Genomic DNA, 18,045 nt, shown 5'->3' with positions numbered 1-18,045 from the left:
AGGAACAGACTGCCTTTAAGCACAGGTTGGCTGTACCATTCTGCTTGGCTCCCTGCTGAGCGCAGAGGCAGCTAGCAGCATGGCAGAAGCTCAATCCTACACTGCAATCATGTAAATGAAGTGGCAGAATCAAATTTACATACTGCCAAACTCCATTGGAACCGGTCTTGACAAGTCACGAATCGCGCTCCCCCCGCACCTGAAAAAATGGCATAATCAATTTTTAGCCCATTAAATTCATTACAGGAGAGATTTTCTGAATGCCAGTGATGTAATACAGTAAATGTAGTGCTCTACAGAAGGTTAGAAATGCTTAATGAAAGGATTACTATGCCCTGGTGCAGTCATTATTACTGCATTAAAATGATGAGAAGCTTGTACCCGTCAATAATGAAGAAACAAAGATAGATTTCTGTGCCATGGCCTTTAGCCTGGTACCATCCTAACCAGGCCACAAGAGAACATTACTGGTATTGCATACGCACTGTGTGGAAAGGGAGAAGAATAACATAATTGGATGTGAGGTTGTAGTAAAATTAACTAAAATCTAGCAAGTATAGTTTCTTGAATCACACCTTTGAAAGAGATCCAGTCTATGTTGCTGAATTAGGCTAGTTGCCTGATGGGATTCTATACAGCATGTGCACAAATTTAAGGTTAAACATTGTTTATAAAATTTCACAGGTTTTAGAAGGCTCAAAAAGCCCTTAAAACTGGAGCAAGATTTAAGAATGTAAAGACTGAAGTTTTCAGAAAGGTGAAGTGCTCCAGATCCAAATAGAAGTAGAGAATGCAAAATATATTCCAAAAGTTACTTCAATACCACAAGCCTTAAAGCGCAGCATAACATTCATCAGAGGAAATACATTTGCTGTGTTAGCTGAAGCTAGGCAGAGAAGATGACCAAAGAAAGAACCAGAGGGGAGATTAGGTGAGACGTTTTACCCAGCCTGTCATTATGATCTGCATTACACTGCCTGAAAGAATGGTGGAAGCAAATTCAGTAGTAATTTACAAAAGGGAATTGGGCATTTATTTGAGAAGGAAAAATTGCAGGGTCAAGAGCAAAGAACAGGGGAGTTTAACCCTTTCAAAGAGCTGGCACAGGCATGGTGAGCTTGTGCTGTAAGATTCTATGATTGTATAAAAGATGAAAATGTGAAAGCAAAGCATAACAGAGGAAAGCAGATCTGCCTGATGCCACCCCCAGCCTTCCACACAAGGAAGTAGGTTGCTTGATTTTACAGTCATATCATTCAAGGGACAGTCTACATACTGGAAACCCACACATAATACTTTAAATATAGACTTAACCTTGCTAGGCCTGCACACAATCTTATTTTGTAGTACTGTAATTTAATAAAACCTAGCTAATGTTGAATTAGTATGGTGCATACAATTAAACTTAGCCATCAATACCAAATCTTGTGATGGTAGCAACCACACTATTATAGATGCAAGCTAATTAAGTATTTTATTAATGTACTTCTATGGTGGCTTTAATTTTTGATGCCTTTAGCAATATGATTTAAGTTGCACTTCACTTAAATTGCTGACAAACCTGGCTTGGTTAATAATTAATTGAGATGATTTTCCTGACTGTTGCATCCAGGAGCACTCATTTCTTAGGCCTAAAGGTCAGGACAAAAGAATGGGCACTCATCTTGCCACAAGCAAAGGAGGAGGAAGCTGGTCCTGTGAACAGCAGTGCTTGCCCAGCACCCTGCATTACCAACATCACTCAAAGCAGCAACCAGCTTAGATACAGAGGACTGGATTGTCTGCTGTACAGCCCAAAGTCAGACACTAAAGTGGTGGAAAATAGAGGGAAATGGGGTAGAGAGAGATATACCATTGGATCTCCAATCCTGTTGACACGGTGCTACAGTTTCCTCTTTCCTGCCCTGCTGGGTTTTTGGCTGCCAGACCTACCATATTTAAATGACATACCAACTGACTTCTTTAGCTTGCATGTTTACAACTGTTAATTTCAGGGACTTCCAGGAGAGGGGTGCTGACAGTTACCTCACTAGCTTTATTGGTTGGAAGGAGAGAGCCGAGGAATGGTCACCTTTCCCTCTATAACAGCCCAAAATATTTACTGCTTGAAGGTTGTTGCCCAATTTGAGGCCTTCAATTTCACATTTCTGAGCTCCTTGATCAGCTTCTGTCCTGTTTAAGTGGTCCTCTTCCTATTAATAGTGCTGTAGTGGCAGTCCCACTGCAGCCTGGCTGTAATATCCTGGGCTCCTTCTGTATGGTGGAGATCAACTTCGACCTACCAAAATGGGTTGGAATCAAGGATGAATCAGGGTGATGGGAAGAAGTTCTACCTCACGCCTCCTGCAGCCCAGAAAGTAAATTCAGCTAGACATTTCGGTGGATCTTAGTGAATTTGAGGAGAAAGAAAGGATTGCATTTATGTAATGCCTCTCATGACTGTAGAACATCCCAAAGGGATTCTTCAAATGTTGTCACAGCTGTAATGTAGGTAAATATGGTAACCAATTTGCACATAGCAAGGTACCATAAACAATAGTGAGATAAATAATCCGATAATTCTGGTGGTGTTGATTGAGGGATAAACTTTAGCCAGAACAACAGGAGAACTCCCCTATTCTTTGAACAGTGCCTTGGGATCTTTTAAAAATCAGATATTGATAGATTAATTGAATGGGGAAAACTATGGCAAACGGATTTCAATGTTGAAAAATGTGAGGTCATTCACTTTGGACCTAAAATGGATAGAACAGGGTGCTTTCTAAACGGTGAAAATCTAGAAATAATGGCGGTTCAAAGAGATTTGGAGGTCCAGGTACATAGATCATTAAAATGCCACAAACAGGTAATCAAAAAGCCTAATGGAATTGTGGGCTTTATATCTAGAGGACTAGAATACAAAGGGGTATGTCATGCTTCAGCTAAACAAAACCCTGGTCAGATCATACCTAGAATACTGTGAGCAGTTCTGGGCACCACACCTTTCCTGAGTCATCACTTGGGAAAAAGGCATTTGGGATTTCATGTCATGCTGCTGGAATTGGCATACACTTTAAATGAAAAAAATCCCCTTTGATTTTCCTACCAGCCAGCTGTAAGTATGTTCCTATTTGGGAGCAAGGAGGGCAGTGCGTTTTTTACAGTGCTGGAACTGTATAACTCATTGGTTAGGCCACACCTTGAGTACTGTGTGCAGTTCTTGTCACCTCATATAGAAAGGATGAAATGGCACTAGAGAGGGTACAGAGGAGATTTACGAGAATGTTGTCAGGACTAGAAAAATGCAGCTCTGAGGGAAGATTGGATAGGCTGGGGTTGTTCTCCTGGGAACAGAGAAGGTTGAGGGGAGATCTGATTGAGATGTATCAAATCTGAGGGGCCTGGATAGAGTGGAGGTGAAGTGTCTGTTCACCTTAGCAGAGAGGTCAGTGATGAGGGGGCATAGATGTAAAGTGATTGGTAGAAAAATTAGAGGGGGAATGAGGAAAAACTTTTTCATCCTGAGGGTGATGGGGGTCTGGAACTCACTGCCTGAAAGGGTAGTTGTGGCAGAAACTCTCAACTCATTCAAAAGGAGTCTGGATATGCACCTCAAGTGCCATAACCTGCAGGGCTACAGACCAAATGCTGGAAGGTGGGATTAGAATAGGTGGATCGTTTTTCGGCCAGCACAGACACGATGGGCCAAGTGGCCTTTGTCTGTGCCTTAAACTTTCTAATCTATGATTAGCTGTTGGAGGGCCCTGCTGGGAGAAAGCCCTCTTTCTTAAGAGCATTCTGACTGAGGTTAACCAGTGGTTCAAGCCCCATTTGGAGAGTTATTGAACATACACTTTTTATCACCTGGAATTGCTTCTCCAGGGAACAAAAATAGTATGTACTTGTGTACATTGCATTAAGTCTGGCTACAGAACTGAGCAGTCGGGCAAAATTCAACAGCTTTCCTGCTGTAATTGCCAGAGTGCAGCCAGTATGAGTGGAACTGAACCTCATGGGTATATATGCGGGAAGAAAATTATAAAAGGGAAAAAGTATTTGTGGCCACAATGGCAAATGATCTTTAATTTCTTTCCAGATGCCATTAGGAATGAAGACAGAAAATAATAAAGTATTTCTGCTGTTAATGGAACTACGTTACCTGATTTGGGACAACATTCAGTGTCACTTTGAATTCAGTTTTTGCACAGGACATTACTGAGTTAGGCCAATTAGATGCAAAACAAATGGTGAAAATGTTAATTAAACTATGCCTCATCAGATCTGTGAAAATCCATTGGTTGGTATTTGCTATATTCTTGTGCAGTACAAGATCTGCAATACAACATGCAAGGGGGTTAAATTGCATCACCCCCGAAAACCGAGAAAGCACAATGCGCTTTCTCCTCTCCCCTCACCACAGCATAACCTTTGTCTCTTTTTTTATTTCAAATTCTCAAGAACTGGATCCTGCCCAGGCAGTGGAGAAAGAGGAAGAAGAAAGTGAAGATGAAAAAGATACCATCACTCGATCTCTCAGTTGCAGACATTCGCTCAGATAATGACACTGCACACATTTTAGAAGATAGGCTAGATAATGCATAAATACACAAGAGCCTGGGTGGAAGAAAGGATAGCGCAGGTGCTAGCTCACTGGAGGGCAAGGTCACACATTAGCTCTGCTACAGGGTGCTCAGATGAGAACTTTGATGGGCCAGGCTACAGAAGGCGGCCGATGGGTGTACACGCCCACACACTTGGGGTACTGGTAACCCTGCTGGAAAGTCTGCACTCATTGCCAAGGAGCATGGAAGAGTCCAGCTCCAATGTGGCATAGGGCTTTGTGCAGAGCTTGAAGCCCATCCTTTCTAACATGGAACAGGTGATCACTGACATCAGCACACTTGTGGAACCAAACATGATGCAGTGTCTGATGGCCAATGTCTCAGCTTCCATTGCAGCACAAGCAGCTTCCACCAAAAGTCTGAGTGCTGCAGTGGAAGCTCAGAATGTTGTCATGTAATCTAAGACTGTTACCACACAAGCTCAGAGTACTGTCATGCAATCTCAGCTTTCTGCTGCAGCCCAGGCCAAGAGGGTGCAGTCTGAAATTGGGCCTTCTAGGCCCAGAGCTGCATGAGGTTGCCCACCAAGGCCAACTCCAATCCTCTCAAATAAAGGTCTGCAGCCTTCCACCAGCCATGCTGTAGCCACTGTGGAAGCACCTCACAGAAGCATAGGCCCATTGAAAAGGGAGTGCACAAGGGTGATTCGTTTATTTTAGTATGCATTATGTCATAATTTAATTTTTATAAATTTGGATTCAAGTATGCAGTTTGTATTGGCTTTTATTATTGCATTGTGGGAAAGGGCATTCTGCGATGGTTAGTGACAGAGGAAATGTAAAGTGTGTGAACTGTTGGTGAAAGGGTAGTTGTAGTTTATTGATTAGGTGGAGCCGAGGGAGAAAGGGGCTAACCAAATTGCAGCCTCCCTCTGTCTTCCTGTTCCTCCTCCACTGCTTCTCACCTGATGGCTAGTGGTAAGGGCTGCTCCCTCATAATGGCAAGGTAATGCAGCATGCAGCATAGCACCACAAGTCTTGATCCCCACTCAGCTGAGTTCTCCAGGGCAAACCCTGAGTGATTCCAACAGCAAATGTAGCTTGAGGACTCCGATGTGGCAGTGTGGCTCTCATTCTAAGCCTGCTGTCTACATCTGCTTGGATAGGAGCCATGAGCTGTGTCATGGATGAATAACCCTGGTAATGTGGTGACTCAAATCAGCTGACACAGAGGACAGCCACAGAATGGCTGAATCGTGACAACTGCCAAGATACCGAGCATTAATGCGTTGCCTGTGGTTGCACACCAGCTGCACATTGAAGGAGTAGAATCCCTTTCAGCTCAGGAAAATAGCAGAGGTGCAAGCAAAGGCGCTGCCTGTGTGGAGTTTGCAAGTTCTCCCTGTGTCTGCGTGGGTTTCCTCCGGGTGCTCCGGTTTCCTCCCACAAGCCAAAAGACTTGCAGGTTGGTAGGTAAATTGGCCATTATAAATTGCCCCTAGTATAGGTAGGTGGTAGGGAAATACAGGGACAGGTGGGGATGTGGTAGGGATATGGAATTAGTGTAGGATTAGTATAAATGGGTGGTTGATGGTCGGCACAGACTCGGTGGGCCGAAGGGCCTGTTTCAGTGCTGTATCTCTAAACTAAACAAAGTAATGTGCTCCCTGCACCATAGGGAACCCTGTAATCTGAGCAAACCCTTGTGCTTACTCCGCCTGCTTGTCTCTGGCAAGGGGGAATGAGATGACACTGTCTGTCTTTGTATAGATAGCCTCAGTAACCTCCCTCACACAACAGTGTACTAAACTGCGAGATGTTGATTATATCTTCAGGAGCAGCCTTGAAGGAGCCAGATACAGAAATGTTTACAGTCACCTTGACAGCTTGGCAAGACACTCTTTGCCCTGCTCTGAGGTAGCAGCTGTTGCTGCAGCAGTTGGGAGATTTCAGTCACAACCTCTTTAGTAAAGAGTAGATGTCTCAACCATTGGTCATTGCTAAAGTTCAGCTAGGAGACAACACTCTCTGCAGATATGGCCTCCTGCTGAGAGCCCTTCTCCGCCTCCTTCCTCTGGTAGTAGCTTGTTCTGCTCTGCGCAGCCTCTTCATTTTCCCAGTCATACTCAATTCAAAGAGGAAGGCCTACTACACCACTTATGTCTACAAACAACTGGTTTCAGCACAAGCATTCAAGTCAGCAAAAAAGTACCTCAGCACCTGCCAAAGCACTTCAGACAAGTATGGAAAAGTTCACCAAAATGCATAGAATTGCACTAACAGCCAAATGAAATAATCCAACAATGAACCTGTAGGCAGTTCAAGTAGACCTTTACAAATATGGCTGCCAGCACACTTTCCATTGGAAGTCTGCACGCACATCATGGACTCCTTTTTCAAACTTTAAGAGACATTGCTGCGTCCAAACAATGAGTGCTAAAGAGCCCAATTTCACCCTCAATGTCTTCTTTTCCATAGTATCTTAGCTTCAATATCCACCACATTTACCAGCAAAATGTAGAAATATTTAATCATCTTGTGCCTTGATATAATTAAATTTGGAAAATCCTAACTGTAAGATCACAGCGTACTATTTTTGTATAAACCTTCTCTGACCTTAACGGCCATTGATTTCTAATTATCCAAGGATGTTTCTACCTAAAGGTTTCCAGTTAATTGATCAGTTGCAGGCAAACTTTTCCATCAACAACATCAACTTGCATTTATATAATAAATGTAATAAATCATCCCAAAGTACTTCACAGGAGTATTATCAAACAAAATTTGACATCAAGCTACATAAGGAGATATTTGGACAGGTCACCAAAACACTTGGTCAAAGATGTATGTTTTAAGGAGTGTCTTAAAGGAGGAGAGAGGTGGAGAGTGCAGGGAAAATCATAGGGAATTAATTCTAGAGCCTAGGCCCTAGGCAGCTGAAAGCCAATGGTGGGGCGATTAAAATCAGAGTTGCACAACAGGCCAGATTTGGAGGAGCACAGATATCTCGAGGGTTGTAGGGCAGGTGGAGGGAGGGTGATGTCAAGGCAGGATTTGGAAAGAAGGATGATAATTTTAAAATCAAGGCATTCCTGGACTGTGAGCCAATGTAGGTCAGCGAGCACTGGGGTGATGGGTTAATATGACTTGATGTGAGTTAGGATACAGGCAGCAGACTTTTGAATGAGTTCATTGTTCACGGAGCGTGGAAAGAGGGAGGCCAGCCAAGACAGTGTTGAAATATTCAATAGAATCTCATCATTGGCATAGTCAACAGAATAGTCATCACACAGAGTCTGCAGTTTTTTCCTCAATGTCTGCTGGATCCATTTGCTCCATCTAAAAAAACTGAACAACGGTATTATCCAAATGTTTGGCTCCATGGCAGCCAAATCAATATTTTAGCTCACTGATAGTAGAACTAATCTGAAATTACTCAAGGCTATGAATAATTACTGTGTGTAATTCAGCAGCTTATGAATAGCTCAGGAAAATATTGTTGAATCTCAGTCATAATTAATCACTGAGTTAATAACAATTCATCCAATGAGAACTTCAGTTATGATAGAGGGTCTCAGAATGTTTTTACATTAGCCTTAAGGGTGTATTCGGTGTGACTATTATTTGGCATTTTCATTGCCTGAAAAAAAATCAACTGCCTTCCAGCGGTACAGCGATAGACAGCATTCATTCCTCATATTCACTGAACCAGATTATTAGACTGTAGTAGAAGTACTGGACCACCAGCAATATATTTTCAAATCTGATTGGCACGAAACAATTGTTTTATAATAGCTCAGTAAACGTGATGGGGTGTTATCAGTTTTAAACTGGATGCTGCATTTATATTACAGCATTGTTACCGGACCCAATGCTGACTCTGGTGGGAGTAGTGTAACGTAAACTAGGTGACACTAATAACTCTGTTGGTACAGAGAGAAGCTGCCTTTTTAGAGATACAGTGACATTAATGGAAAACTCAGACAGGAACCTGAGCCTTTGGTGCCTGGCTTTGGAATATTTGGAGTATTCCTGGGCCTCTGCTGACTCTTGCTCCCTGCCCTTCCCACTTGAAGAACAGCCCTAATCTCTCTCCGCCACCTTCCCCCCGCCCCCTCCCACCCCCACGCGTGCCCCCCCACCCCACCTGTACTAGAATGTCTTAACATGTTCCCAGTGTGCGCTCTCCAGGCCTGCGATTTTAACCAAGAAGCTGGATCATTGCCTTTTTCCATGTGTTTTGAGTCAGCAGCTGGCTGATGGGATGTAAATGAGGCCCCAAAGTTTAAATAGCCTGGAACCTCAAACTGATGACATTGGACAGGTATAACGTCGCCCCACGTTTCTGCCCACTTGAAACCCATTCCCAGTTAAATCCTCCCCTTAAAGAGACATAATTGTGACCTCTGAGTAACTGTGCATGTGCAATGGATTTGAACAAGCCTGCAGAAGCGCAGCAATCAGACTGGAAACCTTAATTCCGCTTCTCTCATCAGACATGCTGCCTGATCTGCTGAGTATTTCCAGCACTTTCTGTTTTGATTTCAGATTTCCAGCATCTGCAGTATTTTCCATTTAAGCGCTTCCAAATTAGCATGCTTAGTGATGTTGTCAGCACCTACTGTGCAAATGAAAACATTTCAAGAGCTAACTGAAATAAATAGAACATGTTGATGGTAAGAATACCTGTGAAAAAAATGTCTGAAATGGCCAACGGATCTTAACAATAAGATTTCATTTAAAAATGAAATTATTACAAAGTTGAGTTTTGTTTTTCTACATTCAGCGATAACACTTCCCTTTGCTGAAGAAAGAGTTTAGGAAAATAAGCCTTAACTTTTCAATCCCCTTTGACTGTACTTGGCTCTGGTTGTCCCAGAGAGACTCAAAAGCATCTGATTCAAAGTATATGTCTCAAGTAAAGAGCGGCCTCACACAGACCAAAACAGGAGGATGAAAGAAAAATCGAGACAAATGATTGAAACATAGAAAGTAGCAGCAGGAGTAGGCCATTCAGCCCTTCGAGCCTGCTCCGCCATTCGTTATGATCATGGCTGATCATCCAACTCAGTAACCTGTTCCCGCTTTCCCCCCATATCCTTTGATCCCTTTAGACCCAAGAGATATATCTAACTCCTTCTTGAAAACATACAATGTTTTGGCCTCAACTGCTTTCTGTGGTAGCGAATTCCACAGGCTCACCACTCTCTGGGTGAAGAAATTTCTCCTCATCTCAGTCCTGAAAGGTTTACCCGTATCCTTAGACTATGACCCTTGGTTCTGGACTCCCCCACCATCAGGAACATCCTTCCTGCATCTACCCTGTCAAGTCCTGTTAGAATTTTATAGGTTTCTATGAGATCCCCCCTCACTCTTCTGAACTCCAGCAAATATAATCCTAACTGACTCAATCTCTTCTCATACGTCAGTCCTGCCATCCCAGGAATCAGTCTGGTAAACCTTCGATGCACTCCCTCTACAGCAAGAACATCCTTCCTCAGATAAGGAGACCAAAACTGCACACAATATTCCAGGTGTGGCCTCACCAAGGTCCTGCATAATTGCAGCAAGACATCCCTGCTCCTGTACTCGAATCCTCTCGCTATGAAGGTCAACATACCATTTGCCTTTTTTACCCTGTTGCACCTGCATGCTTACCTTTAGCGACTTGTGTACGGGAACACCCAGGTCTCATTGCATATTCCCCTCTCTCAGTTTATAGCTGTTCAGATACTAATCTGCCTTCCTGTTTTTGTTACCAAACTGGATAACCTCACATTTATCCACATTATACTGCATCTGCCATGCATTAGCCCACTCACTCAACTTGTCCAAATCACCCTGAAGCCTCTCTGCATCCTCCTCACAACTCACCCTCCCACCCAGTTTTGCGTCATCTGCAAATTTGGTGTTAAAACATTTAGTTCCCTCATCTAAATCATTAATATATATTGTGAATAGTTGGGGTCCTAGCACAGATCCGTGCGGTACCCCACTAGTCACTGCCTGCCATTCGGAAAAAGATCCCTTTATTCCTACTCTTTGTTTCCTGTCTGCCAACCAATTTTCTATCCATCGCAATACACTACCCCCAATCCCATGCGCTTTAATTTTACACGCTAATCTCTTATGTGGGACTTTGTCGAAAGCCTTCTGAAAGTCCAAATAAACCTCATCCACTGTCTCCCCCTTAGCAACTCTACTAGTTACATCCTTGAAGAATTCTAGTAGATTTGTCAAGCATGATTTCCCTTTCGTAAATCCATGCTGACTGTCCAATTCTACCACTGTTCTCCAAGTGCTCTGCTGTAAAATCTTTGATAATGGACTCGAGAATTTTCCCCACTACCGATGTCAGGCTGACTGGTCCATAATTCCGTTTTCTCTCTACCTCCCTTTTTAAATAGTGGGGTTACATTAGCTACCCTCCAATCTGTAGGAACTGTTCCAGAGTCTATAACATCTTGGAAGATGACCACCAATGCATCCACTATTTCTAGGGCCACTTTACGTACTCTGGGAAGCATACCATCAGGCCCTGGGGATTTATCGGCCTTCAATCCCATCAATTTCCTCAATACTATTTCTCCACTAATACTGATTTCCTTCAGTTCCTCCCTCTCACTAAACCCTGTGTTCCCCAACATTTCTGGTATGATATTTGTGTCCTCCTTTGTGAAGACAAAGTATGTATTTAGTTGGTCAGCCATTTCTTTGTTCCCCATAATAAATTCCCCTGTTTCTGACTGTAAGGTACCTACATTTGGCTTCACAATCTTTTTCTCTTATCGTAGCATGTAACTTGGAAGAGGACCATATGCAGAAAAAGACCTCATACAAGGAGGATCTATAGAGGCAAAAAGACCATGACTTGGGATATTGTTGAACACATTGTGCTTATTGCAGTCAATAGGCACTGTCACGTGAAAATTGCAGTCAATCGGCACTGTCACCTGAAAATTGCTGTGAAGGATCTTATACAAATGCTTAACACATGCCAATCAAGTATCTCCCTCTGCTATTTGATCTGAGGCATTAACCTACTCCTTTAAAGACCTAATGCCTCAGTAGCACATTATCTGCATTTTACCTGATAAACAATTACCTGATAAATGTGAAGTTTAAAAGTGCTTAAAATGAAGCAAAGTGTATCAGTTTAACAATTTTTTTTCCGGGGGAAACATGTTCCCTCTTATGAGAAATTGTGCCTTCATTATTTGTATTTACCCACATGTACTTGTATTTTTTCCTACAATTCAGGTGAAGGAATTTTGTGGATATCTACAGCTTAAGCTACAAAGCCCATGTAACTATTTGTTTACACACATATTAACTTGCGGCTGATTAGTTTTTTCTAGTTTTCTCAGCTGGCATGGATCTGATATAAATAAAAATACAAGGGAATTGACACTTGCGCTTGCCTGAAGTGCTGCTTCTTTCTGTCCAAAAATAGTAAATTTTGGTGCACTAGGATTAGGGTGCACAAAATTGCACACCCAACATCCACCTGCTCAAAGTGAAGCCCTGCACAGCTGGCACAGCATCACAAAACGTACCTTATAAGAAAGGAAATTAATAGTAATTCTACATGGCTCTTTGTGGATCACTGTAAAGACCTAAGTGGTTCAGTAATCACCTTTAGGGAAAGAAATCTGCTGTTTTTACCCTACCTGGCTTCTATGTGACTTCAGCCAACAATAATGGCTGACTCTTAACTGCCCTGTCAAGTGGACTAACAAGCTATTTAGTTGTTTCAAACACCTCGAGGAAGCAGAGATGGGCAATAAATGCCAGCCTTGTCAATGACAAGAATGAACTAAAAAAAATCTCAAACCTTTTTAACCCATGAGTTTAGCCGAACCAAGCACAAACTTAAATGAGATTAAAATCAAACTGAAAACAAGAGGTGGCAACCATCAATGACTCTGGGAAACACAGTAACAGTACTGGGTAGAATATATTTCAAGGGGATCCCTTGATTATGGCACCATACCAGCATTAATGCGAATCATTGCTTTGGTGAATTCACTGGCCCTGAAATTCCTGGCTTGAGGGAGGGCATGAATTAGATTTCTGCCTGTGGGAACATGGGAATATAGGCTGGGGCCCAGTTCCATTGGGATTATGCCCCACAGAGATTGGACCTTTAAATGCTGGTTGGGAGCAAAGCAGGCCTTGAGTGGATCTCCTCCTGTGCTCACTAGGTTGAGGGGGCGTGTCAGGGGAATTCTTGCATTTCCCAAGGAAATTCATCCATTTATACCTTTGAAAGGTTTCAGCAGAACTCACTCCAGCTGAAGCTGGTGAGAGTCCCTAACCTTTCACTAGAATAAGGTAATCAATTCCAGAGGATACTGAACGGAAGTTTCCCCTCGTGGGGAATCTAGAATTATGGTGCGTAGTTTCAAAGTAAGGGGTCTCCCATTTAAGATAGAGATAAGTAGGGATTTCTTCTCTCAGAGGGTCATTAATCTTTGGAATTCTCTATCAGAGCGAGTAGTGCAGGCTGAGTCATTGAATATATTCAAGGCTGAGTTAGACAGATTTTTGATCTACAAGGGAGTCAAGGATTATGGGAGACAGGCAGGAAAGTGGAGTTAATGCCACGATCAGACCAGCCACGATCTTACTGAATGTGAAGCAGGCTTGAGGGGCTGAATGGCCTACTGCTTCTCCTATTTCTTATGTAGGAGAACAATTACCTTCTCAAACTCCTGGGAAATGAAGACTTACCCGTAAAATATTTTTCACCAGCCCACTTGGGCCTTGGTGGGATCCCAGACAGAATGGCAATGCGCAGCTCCACTGTAGAAAACTTAATCAAGTTAGATCAGGGTAGGTGCCGGAGGCTTGTTCGGGATATGCAAATAATCCTATCCCTGGTATTTGGAACCAGGTCTTCAGCCTGGGGCTAAGACCGGTGGGGGTTTGGTTTATCTGTATTTACGATGGTGGGGCCACTGTTTTAAGGACACTGTAACTCTTAAAAATGTACTTTTCATGTCAATCCAATACCGAAATGCAAAAAAGAATTTCAAAAAGTCTAAGGACTTTTCTTCTAATGAGAAATGAAAAATATACTAAGTGAACTGTTAGATCAAATAAATTAAAAGTGTAAGTGACATCAGATGACAGATGGTGACTGAAGTCTTTCTGGATTACAAGGAGTATCTGTCGTATGAGGAATGATTTTCCAGTCTTGGCACTGAAGAGGCAGAAGCAGTGAGATTAGCTCTTATTGACATCATGGTTGGTTGCATTATTTGTGCACAGACAGCTGCAAAACAGATTGGACGTAGCAGTTCAAGCTTGTTGTCCTCTCAGGGGATGTGGGGAGAAATTGTGTGCAGCTGCTTTCTTCAAATGTTGCAGCTGCTATTTAAAGGACTGCATCAGTTTTTAGGCAGAAAATTTGAAATAACTGGCTAATGATGAAGATGATCCCAAAATCCCATTTTGCAACTGTACCTAGTTACATGATGTATACTGTGTTACTCACCCACAATCTGGGATGCCGGGTGGACATTTCAGTCACACTCTATCTGGTTTTTGAATTTTAAACATTTCAATAGTACTTCTCTGCTAGCAGGACAAGGCCACACAGAACAGAACGGAGCAAACTTGAAGCGATGACAGCCCATAATTTTAGTGCACTGAGTTAGTTTGAAGTGGCCATGATGAACATCCTGGGGTCTGAGAATATGGAAGAAGTGGGCCATAGCAAAGCCTTCCTCAAACTGGTAAAGGTGCATGTATAGACTAGGCCTCTCAGAGTGATGTCATATCAATGACAAAAGACTTTTCAGAAAGCAAGCAGCACCAAGCAGCCATTGCAGTAGCAGATATGTTGGCAGTAGTTGTTGGCCGATCCCAGCACCCAGCGCAAGAAGCATAGAGCCACTTCTAATCCAGGAGACTTGCACTAGCAATCTGGAGCCAGTAACCTGACTTAATCCTGCCACTGGGTAGGAGCACAAGATTAAGATCTATGTGGCAGGAATTGGACCAGAACAAATTGGCCATACATGCAAAATTAAACTAAGTTCAGCTTATTTCAATCGTGTTCGGATGGTCTTAATGGCAGTTGAATTAGTACACAGGCCAAAACTACCCAAAATATTTTGACCATGTTACTGATAATACCATATAATGCATATGTGGGGAGGGCTGAAGGTCTTGCCTGTAAGACCCCACTGTGTAGCTCCCAATGCCTGAAACAGTGTTTCACAAGAATATCTTGTGGTTCACTGTTAAGTGTCTTGGTCTGTCTTTGGTTGCAGATGGGCCTCCTCCTCTATTTGTTCCATTGTTAGAACTCTCCATATCATTTATAGATAGGTTAAGAAAAAAGTCTGTCAATCTACACAGGATATAAAAGGTCAAATTTACCACAATTGTAAAATTGTTTGTAGAAGACGGAAGCACTCTAGGTACAAGAAATATAAGTATATGCAAGTGAATAAAAACTGTGTGGAAGGTGTTTGGATAAAAAAGTGCATGCTCTAGAGAAATATGTTTATGTGAAGGTCCATTTTTCCACTTGCCGCAACTGTGTTAAGTGAATTGAAACAGTGTGCAACATGCATCGTCATTCTGTGAGCCCAGAGACACTCCTTTCATTATTCTGAGCACTGTTGTAAGGTCAGATATCCACAAACCTAATTTGCTCTGCTCAGATTCCTTACCAGTCAAGGAATGCATTCTCCTATGTTATGTTGTGGATATTGTAATATTACGAGACACATAAAATTTTAAAAATCAATACATTTTTGATATTCACATATACCTACAATAGGATAAAATTTAACCGAACATGAAATGAGGATAAATATTTTGTAAAGCATTTATAAGAAAAAAGATAAAATACACCTGCAAACAAGTGGCATCTTTCTCATCATCAAATACATAATAAACACTTGGCCAAGTGCAACAGGATGATATCAATTGTTTAAGTGAAAAAAATTGAACCTACATGGTTACGTAAATCAAGCACTTACCTCCATTATCCCTCAGATGCAGAGCAATCTTTGTATCATCTGCAAGAGATTTAAAATATCAGTTGGCGACAGCTTGCAAGTGCAAACCTTACATTATAGCATACGTATCTGTTTAGCAGGACACAAATAGAAATTCCAACAGTACTGCCCAAGGGTATTACTGAATATTTTCAATTGATACAACCAATAACACATCATCTCATCTATTAAATATGAAATTCTCAAAACTCAATTTTGGTTCACAAGTGGCAGCAAATTGAAAGGGAAGGTTTATCTGTGGTCACTGACTAGTCAGGTATGGTAAAACACTCAAATTAGAAGAAATGTTTTCACACAGATTGTTATTGGAACATAGGGCTGGATTTTCAAAACGGGGTTGGGAACCTGATGCTCGGATGATTTCCAGGTGTCAACCCTGCACCTCAGCTGTGTTGCCAACGTGACGCAATCTTCAAGTGGTAATGCTCCAATTGGGCTGGAGGAAAGCTCAGTGCCGTATCAGTGGTGCTGAGCATCTGCAGGAGATGGGGAGCTGCCTGCCTGGTGCCAGGGGAAAATGCAGGTGACAGCTATGATGTGGCCTGCCGCTGCCTTTCCGAAGAGAGCAGGCAGCACCTCAGAAGGCCAGCAGATGAACAGGTAAGGCAGTGGTTCCATAATAAAAAAAACGGTCCTGTGTTGGGTCCAGTGCAAGGTCCCAGTGGGCTGAAAACATTTCTTCCTCAAACTACAAAGTTAGCCCCCTGCCTGCTGTGAGCTGTGCACTAACTTGCACAAAACTGGAGAGGCTCGCTGGATTCCTCTTTGAAAATTGCGGTGCAGTCTGCCCCACCCACCTTCTCGACAAGCTCCTAATGGAGCTGCATGGCCCTTTAACTGGAGGTGAGTGATTTCCCCATTCCCTCACCCTCGGCCTCACATTAAAAATTCTAGACAGACCCAGAGACGACCTCTGGGACCACAATTTCCAAATTGTGTCTGCACCAGTTCCCGACTCCACTGTGCTTTCAAAATTGAGCACAAAGAATGCTTTAACATAAGTGGCTTTGGGACAGAAAGTAGAACAATTATTTAGCAGGGAACTGGATATGGAAAAATACACAAGGATACCAGGAAAAGTAGAAAAATGGGATTACTGTAGGTAGCTTCAGTTGAACAGAGATGAGGAGAAATGTCTTCACCCAGAGAGTGGTGAGCCTATGGAATTCACTACCACAGAAAGCAGTTAAGGTCAAAACTTTGTATGTTTTTAAGAAGGAGTTAGATATAGCTCTTGGGGTGAATGGGATCAAAGGATACAGGGGGGAAAGCGGGAACAGGTTACTGAGTTGGATGATCAGCCATGATCATAATGAATGGTGCAGCAGGTTCCAAGGGCCAAATGGCCTACTCCTGCTCCTATTTTCTATGTTTCTATGTTAAGAGATAGCAATAACACAGGAACAATTGGGTCAAATAACCTCAGTAATAACATTTATATTGATCCTTTAATGTAGAGAAATATCCCAATTTGCTCCACAAAGGCATAAGGAAGAAAATGCAATGTGAACCACAACAGGAAATGCTAGGAGAGGTGACCAGCAGTTTGACTAAAGAGTGTTACGGAAGGTTTTAAAGGAGGAGAGGGAGGTGGAGATGCAGACAGGTTTAAGGAAGGAATCCCAGAGCATAGAACATGGGAAGCTGAAGGCACAGGCGTCCATGAACGGGACGGGGGTTGTACATAGGTCAGTGCCAGGGAAATGGAGAGCTTAGTGGGAGGGTAAAGAGCTGGCCAAGGAGCTAACAGGGATAGAGACGGGTTCAGCCCCAAATATATTTAAACATGAAAACAAGAATTTTAAACTTGAGGCATTAGTGGGCTGGGAGCCAATGTAGGTCAGTGAGGACAGGGGTAATTGGTGAGAGAGACAAAATACAGGCAGCAGAGTTTTAGGTGAGTGGAAGTTAAGGGAAAGTGGAAGATAGTAGGCTCTGGAATTGACAAAGCTATGATTCAGCAGAAGAGGAGTTGATGTAAAGGTAGAGGTGGGTGATCTTACAGAGGTAATAACTTGCAGCAGCAACTTGTACTCATATAGCACCCTTAACGTAATAAAATGGCCCAAGGCTCTTCACAGGAGCACTATAAAGCAAAGTTTGACACCAAGCCACGTAAGGTAATATAAAGGAAGATGGCCAAAAGCTTGGTCAAAGAGGTAGACTTTGAGGAGTGTATTAAAGGAAGAAAGAGAGGTAGGGAGGAGGAAAGATTTAGGGACGGAATTCCAGGGCTTATGACCTAGGCAGCTGAAGGTGGAGCGATTAATAATGGTGGAGCGATTAAAATTGGGGATACTCAAGAGGCCAGAATTAGAGGAGTGTTGCTATCTCAGATGGTTATGGGACTGGAGGAGACTATTGAGATAGGGAGGGGCAAGGCCATGGAAGGATTTGAAAACTAATTAGTAAAAATATGGAATTGATAGCTAGTCTCAGTAATGGTGCCATGGAACTATCATTGATTGT

The 18,045-nt window shown here is 42.6% G+C and overlaps 1 protein-coding gene across 1 annotated transcript in view; it reads right to left on the bottom strand.

Moving 5' to 3' along the window:
• LOC137348185 (plexin domain-containing protein 2-like) overlaps positions 1-18,045 on the bottom strand; it is a 455,424-nt gene that overhangs the window by 68,105 nt on the left and 369,274 nt on the right. Inside the window, exon 12 of the mRNA XM_068013514.1 lies at positions 15,538-15,576. Coding sequence (XP_067869615.1) covers positions 15,538-15,576 — 39 coding nt within the window. The remainder of the gene's footprint in view (positions 1-15,537; positions 15,577-18,045) is intronic.

The sequence above is a fragment of the Heterodontus francisci genome, chromosome 2, assembly GCF_036365525.1.
Source record: "Heterodontus francisci isolate sHetFra1 chromosome 2, sHetFra1.hap1, whole genome shotgun sequence".
Lineage (NCBI taxonomy): Eukaryota > Metazoa > Chordata > Chondrichthyes > Heterodontiformes > Heterodontidae > Heterodontus > Heterodontus francisci.
Note: the sequence above shows the minus strand (reverse complement) of the source record. Positions and strands in the feature narration are given on the sequence as shown.